This window comes from Condylura cristata, unplaced genomic scaffold (assembly GCF_000260355.1).
Source record: "Condylura cristata isolate star-nosed mole 26May11 unplaced genomic scaffold, ConCri1.0 scaffold00036, whole genome shotgun sequence".
Lineage (NCBI taxonomy): Eukaryota > Metazoa > Chordata > Mammalia > Eulipotyphla > Talpidae > Condylura > Condylura cristata.
In genome coordinates, this window is record NW_004567137.1 from 74,637 (window position 1) to 81,866 (window position 7,230).

Consider the following 7,230-nt stretch of genomic DNA (forward strand, 5'->3'; position numbering starts at 1 on the left):
CCTGACCCTCTGGCCTATACCCTAGTTCTGTATGCATAAATAAATAAATCTTAAAAAAAAAAAGAGGAGTGGAGAACAAAGCCTTTCCAATGGCAATTATATACATATATAAATATATTTATACATATAAATATATATAGTTGTTAGATGCATATACAAACATATATGCATCCTAGGATTCGAATAATTTCCCCAAAGTTGCAGCTAGAAATTTATTTATTTATTTTTATTGGGGGAGGGGTGGCATTTGTCTTGAAAATTTATTGACAGGGTTTCCCACCAGGAGGCCCTCCACTTACTTGCAGAAAGTCTGTGGCAACAAGAGACTAACTGCTACCAAGCCATGATCTTCTAAGGGACCAAGTACATTGCACTGCCTCAGCCACAGGAGCCACACCCCAGCTGTGCACTGCCACCATCACACACCTGCACTCTGCACACTCTGCACACCCTGGGGTGCAGAGCTGGAACACCTGTTGCCCAGGCTGTGGATAATCCCGACCTGGCGGTCAATGGTTATACCAAATTGGCTTGGGGAAATGAGCCTGGGGCCTTCCCCCTATCTCAGGTTGCAGAACTGAAGAAAAGTGTGCTCTGAAGAGTTCCCGGGAGGTGCAGGCCCTGCACACCTCCTGCTTAGGTGGTCTTCACTCTATTGCCCGATGTCATGGACGCTGAACCCCTGAACACTTGTGGATTCTTCCAGGTAAAACCTATCAGAAGAGATACTTGAGATCTTGTCATCAAGCAATGGGCATGAACATTCTGCCCACAAAGAGATGCTGCAAAAACCGAATCCAACACAAGTGGTTTGTTTAACCAAAATTGAAATTCCTCTTGAGGAGGATGCCCCTGTCACCTCTTGTTTTGCCTGTCGGTTCCTGGATTTCTTTCAGCAAAGTGCCTTTTCTGGTAAGATGTGGATGGGTTCAGGGAGAGCAGATGATCACATGTGCGAAGGTGGGGGTGTCAGTGCATGTCTGCTCCCAGGCCGGCAGCATCTGCAGGCTGAACTAGGCAGCTCTGCTCTTGCCATGAGGGCTCCCACAGCACCGTGTGCTCCATGTGGGAAAACAACAGATCTCTGTCCTTCTCAAAAGAGCTCCAAGGGAACTTTCCAGTAATTTAGAAAAGTTAGCAGAGAAATTCTTTTCGAAGTTTCCAGGCTGTGGTTTGAAGGACAGGCCACATGAAGTTTCTGAAGTTCCATAGGAAAACTGGAAAGTCATCTTTTACACCTGGTACAGATTGGGGAATTTGTAGCCAAGGACCTTGTTCTGATCATGGTGTTATAACTGCCCACTAGACTCTTAATGCAGTGACTAGAAGGTCATTCATTAGGAAGGGTAGCGTCACCTTCACATGTAGCGATCAAAACATTCACTTGTCTGAATATATGTCCTACTAAAAAAAAAAAAAGATGAAAAATTAACAAATTCAGTAAAATAGCACACAAAATTCAGCTTCATTTCTATATCAAAAGAATGAAATACCTGAAAGTAAAATTTTCTTTTGTATATTTTTATTATTATAATAATAAATTGTGCCCTTTTCCATGTCAGTTGTAATCCTCATGGATTTCCCATCACCAGTTCACCCATGTGCCATCACCATAGTCCCGTGTACTCCCTCCCTGACATTTTTGAACCCATTCTCCACGTCATTCCCGTAAAATGTCTCTGGTTGTTCATTATTATTTTTCCCCTCTAGTCCTTTATGCACCTGCTATGAGTGAAACCATCTGATATTTTTCTTTCTGGCCTCCAGCTCCACTGTAAGTAAAATTAATGAAGAAGGTAAAAAGAACTATATGTTGATAACTATAAAACTCTGCCAAAGGAAATGTAAGAAAATATAAAGAAATAGAAAAATATCTTGTGTTCATGGACTGGAAGAATAAACATCATTAAAATGGCTATATTGGGCCCTCCCTGGTGGCGCAGCGGGTTAAAGCACTGCACTGAGAAGCTAAAGCCACTTCAGCATGAGTTCGATCCCAGCCTGCCCTGGAGGTGACCACATGGGGTGGCAGACCTCTCCTGACCCGCCCGCTGCTCCCCTCAGCAGTGTACTTCGTCGATCTGCCTGTTCTGCTCCCCGCTCTGTACCTGGTGAATCCTCTCACCCTCCGCACCTCTGCCTGTACCCCAGTTCTGTATGCATAAATAAATAAATCTTTTTAAAAAATGGCTATATTGCCTGAAGCAATGTACAGATTCAATGCAATATCTATCAAAATATCAATGACTTTCTTTTTCAAGGAAATTGAATAATTGTAAAGTTTATGTGGAACCACAAAAAGACCAAATAACTAAAAAAATCCTGAAAGCAAAGTAAAGTAAAGTCATAAAGTAAGATACTTTATGACTTCAAAAACTATATAACACATAAACAGTAATCTAAAGAACATGGTACTAGAACATAAATAGAAATCAGGCCAATGAAACAGATTAGAGAGACCAGAGATAAACCGACACAAATATGGAGAATTAACCTTTAACAAAGGATCTACAGCCATACAATTGAGAAAAGAACTCTATTTAAAAAATATTGTTGAGAACATTTAATAAACACTTGCAAAAATCTGAACTAACTCCATACTCAAAAATTAATTCAGTATGGATTGAATATCTGGATATAAGAACTGAAACCATAAAATACTTGAAAAAAATGGTAGGTAATACAGACAGGACATCTACTTGCAAAGATGTATTTAGAGATTCAACTCAGAGGCAAGGAAAACAAAAATAAACAAGTGAAACTACATCAAAGAAAAATTTTTGAATCTCAAAAGAAACCACCACAAAGACAAAAAGTCATCCCACAGAAAGAGAAAAAATATTTGCACATCACACATCTTACAAGTGGCTAATCTCTAACATTTTACAAAGTTCATATCCAATTTCACAACAAAAAATAAATTCCAAATAATAAATTGGGCAAAGCACCCAAGTAGACACTTTTCTAAAGAAGACATTGAAGATAGCCTACAGACATGAAAAACTGTTCAACAGTCCTTATTATAAGGAAAACGCAACAACATTAAAAAAACACACTGAACTATCACTTCAGCCCTCAGGGAATAGTTCATATAGGAAAGAATGAAATCAAAAATGCCAGTGAGTATGTGATGAAAAAGCATCTCTCATCCATCATTGGCAGGAATCCAAGTTGGTGCAACCTTTGAAAATGGTATGAGACTTTGTAAGGAAAATAAATTGACATTCTGTGTGATCCTGTAATACCTCTTTTAGGAATTTATCCTAAAAATGCAAAAACTTTACTATAAAAAAATATGTACTCCTTCATATGGTAGCACTGTCCACAATTGTCATGCCATGGAACCAACCTAAGGTCCCATCAACAAACAACTGAGTAAAGAAATTGTAGGATATATACTTATGTGAATATTATATAGTGATAAAAATAAATTAACCTTTAATTTATTAAAGGCAGTAGCCTAGCTTCATTCTTTTGCATGAGGCAGTCCAGTTTTCCCAGCCTCATTTATTTGATAAGCTGTCTTTGTTCTGTTGCATATTCTTTGCTCCTCTGAAAAAGATTAGTTGTTCATAAGCCTGTGGGTTAATTTCTAGTCTTTCTCATAGATTCCATGTGTCTGTGTGTCTGTTTTTGTTCCAGCACCATGTCATTTTAATTGTTGTGGCTTTGTAGTAAAGTTTGAAGTCTGGAACTGTGGTACCTTCATTCCACTTCATTTTAGTAAGGAGAACTTTGGCTATTCAAGGTTTCTTGTGGCTTCATGTGAATTTGTTCTATTTCTTTGAAGGATGTCACTGAAATTTTATAGTAAAAATCAACTCAGGCCCTCCCTGGTGGCACAACCGGTAAGGAATCAGCCCTGCAAGCTAGCCTTCAGTTTGACTTCGATTCCCCTGCCCCAGGGGTGATCCACATGGTGTGGCGTGGCAGACCTCTCCTGACCTGCCCACTGCTCCCCTCAGCAGTGTACTTGTTATATCTGCCTGTTATACTCCCCACTCTGTCTCTGGTGGAGGCCTCTCCCCGACACTGCACCTCTGGCTTGTATCCCAGTTCTATATGTATAAATAAATAAAACCTTAAATAAAAAACAACTCAAAGTGGATTAAATAATTAGACATAAGACCCAAAACCATAAAATATATAGAAGAAACTATAGGCAAAACACTACATATACACATATCAGTCATATTTTTTAAGATAAATCACCTATAGGAAAGAAATGAAGGAAAAGATAAGCATCTGGGCTTACATCAAATTAAAGAGCTAATGTCTGTTTTACAAATAGACACCCCCACTGATTGGGTGAAAATTTTTGTGCATAAATACACAAAAATTATAATACACAAAAAAGGGACTAATTACAAAAATCTACGGAGAAAAATCTACATACTAATGATAAAATGAAATGAAAATGAAATAAAATGAAATGAAAAATCTACATACTGGGACTGATCACAAAATCTACAGAGAGAAACAAAGTAAACAACCCAGTCAAGAAAATGGGCAGAAGAGCTAAGAAGATACTTTTCCAAAGAAAAAATGCAAATGACCAACAGGCATGAAATAATGTTCAACATTATTAATAAGGAAATACAAATCAAACCCACAATGAAATACCACCTACACCAGTGAAGATGGCACATATTAAAAAAACTAGCAGCAACAAATGCTGGTGAGGATGTGGAGAGAAAGAAACTTTCTATAGTGCTGGTGAAAATGCAAACTGTTCCCACCACTATAGAAAGCTGTGTAGAGTTCCTCAAATTACTAAAAATGGAATCTCCATATGATCCAGCAATTCTAATACTAGGAATCAACACAGGGACACAAAAATGTTAATTTAAAAAGACACCTGCTCCCTTGTGTTTATTGCAGCACGACTTAGGTAAGCGATGGAAGTTCCCAAAAGTAGATTACTGGATCAACAAGATGTGGTATATTTACACAATGGAATATCACTCAGCATTCAAAAGGGATAAACTCATGCCCTTTGCAGCAATATGGATGGGGCTGGAAGGGCTTATGTTCAGTGAAATAAGCCAAAAAGAAGAAAAATATCAAATGGTCTCACTTATAGAAGGAATATAGAGTAACCAGATATGGAGTTGAGGATTCAGGGGAGTAAAAATCAAAATGATCAGGCAACTATAGACCAGAGACATTTTTTAAGGGAGGAGGAGGGAGAAGGCTCAGGATAGGAGTTGGAAAAGCACAAGGGACAATTGTCATGGTGCATGAGTGAACTGGTGGTGGGAATTTTACTGAGAAATCATACATTGTACAAAAATGGATAATGTAATAAATATATTTTTTAAATGCCAGAACAAAATGAAACAAAACAAAAAAGTGAAATGCTGGCTTTGGGACAAGATCAATGGACTTTGAGGTGATTATGTTAACAAATACAAGTTAGAAAGTTAAAAATAAATATAGAATGGTTTCACTCATTTGTAGAATAGATGTAACATAAATACAAGGGGAAAATACAACAGGAATAAACTTTGGACTTAAAAGAAAATTATTACTAGAGGTAATAAGGTGGAGAAAGAAAGGAGGCTGGGGAAGTAGAAAAAGGGAGTATTTTTGCACGTTTGCTTTGGTGGAGGGTTAATGAGATATGTGCACATACAAAGCCACAAAAATGTAAGCCAAAAAGTTTTTAATTTAAAAATAGTCAGATAGCCAGGAGCGCTCGACCGGGCCTGCGGCTGCCCAGGAGCTCGGAGCGAGGAGCGCCTGGCGGCCAGGCGTCTTGCCTCCAAGGAAAACTATGATTAAGAAGTAGTGTAAGGGACTTCCGGAAGATGGCGGCAGAGCAAAGACGCCGAGATCACCGCGTCCAAGCCTGCATAGGAATTGAGGACTGAAAACGGACTATAGACTCACTTACTACAACTTTCAACCCAAACGAAAACACCCTGGACTCACTAGAAGGTGAGGTATCTAGTTATCACTAGATAACTGAGAGGGAATCAGCGATTGGGGAGTTCCCAGAAGGGAACTCCTGGGAAAACCCGGGCCCCTGGAAGTTCCAAGGGCTGCAGGAGCCACTTTGCCCCACGCTAAACCCTGGAGGTAAAGCTGGACGGCTCAGCTCAGTGAGTGGAGCCCAGGCTGCAGAAAGACTGCAAATCTGATCCTCAATACTTGGGTGAGAGAAAAACCGCTGAAACTTCAGACTCGATCCGGAGCACCTGAGCACGCGCAAAGCCGCTGAGCAGCTCCACCAGCTCCGGAACCGGCAAGATAGCGGCAAAATAAAGACGCCGAGGCGACTACATCCAAACTCGCACGGGATTATACAAAAACGGACTATAGACTTTCATGCTACCAGTTTCAACCCAAATGAGAACGCCCTGGACTAACTAGAAGGAAAATAACCGAGGGAGAACAGGCGATTGGGGAGTTCCCATAAGGGAAGCTGCACAGGCAGGAAATGATCCGGGAACACCAGCGGATTCCAACTTTCTTGGCTCCTTTAAAAATCTAAGCACCTGTAAGCCAGGAAGCTCTGCAGAGGGAAAACTGCCTGAGGCTCAGCTACGGCTGCTCCACAGCTTTTTGTCCCAGCCCTGCTACAACCCTGGAAATAAACTGAGACAATTCAGCTAGGGAGGGGAAACCAAATAGTGGGAAAAGGCTGCAGCTCAGAACCAGAGACCTGAGGATACTCAGCAGACATGTTGCTGACCTTTTCCCCAGCAGCCCCGACAAAGACCTGGATATAAACTGAGACAACACAGCTAGGTGAGTGGATCCCAAGCTGCTGCAGGGGGTGGGACCCAAACACAGGACCAACCCTAGGATCATACAGCAATTTTAACAACCTTGCACATTTAACATAGAGAGGCCCTAGGAAGTGCCTCAAAAGGGGAGTCTTGCTCAGGGGTCTACCTGTTTACCACATCTACCCAAAAAACTGTGGTAAAAACCTGGAGTTACAGAGATACAGCTGGGCTCTGTGAAAGGACATCAGACAGAGGGGAGGCACTGCTCTGGGTGGGACTATTTGGACTAAACAAAAAGAGCCCTGAAAGCTCAAAGGGTGGACTGGCAGCCTGCACAGCCTGGAGGATTTCAGCCCTCTGGTACTCCACTGCACTCCTGTGGGGAAGGGGAGATCCCACCCCCACAACAGAGGCCCCAAGAAGACTTGGGAGCTCTCAGTACTTAGAGTGTAAACAAAGCCAGTCACCAACTCAACCGAAGGCCCAGCTCCAGGGA

The 7,230-nt window shown here is 41.1% G+C and overlaps 1 protein-coding gene across 1 annotated transcript in view; it reads right to left on the reverse strand.

The window, feature by feature from the left end:
* Positions 1–559: 559 nt before the first annotated feature.
* SAMM50 (SAMM50 sorting and assembly machinery component) overlaps positions 560–7,230 on the reverse strand; it is a 16,594-nt gene continuing 9,923 nt past the window's right edge. The window contains 7 exon segments of the mRNA XM_012732788.1: positions 560–778; positions 781–852; positions 1,054–1,124; positions 1,127–1,279; positions 1,282–1,309; positions 1,343–1,404; positions 1,740–1,772. Coding sequence (XP_012588242.1) covers positions 560–778; positions 781–852; positions 1,054–1,124; positions 1,127–1,279; positions 1,282–1,309; positions 1,343–1,404; positions 1,740–1,772 — 638 coding nt within the window.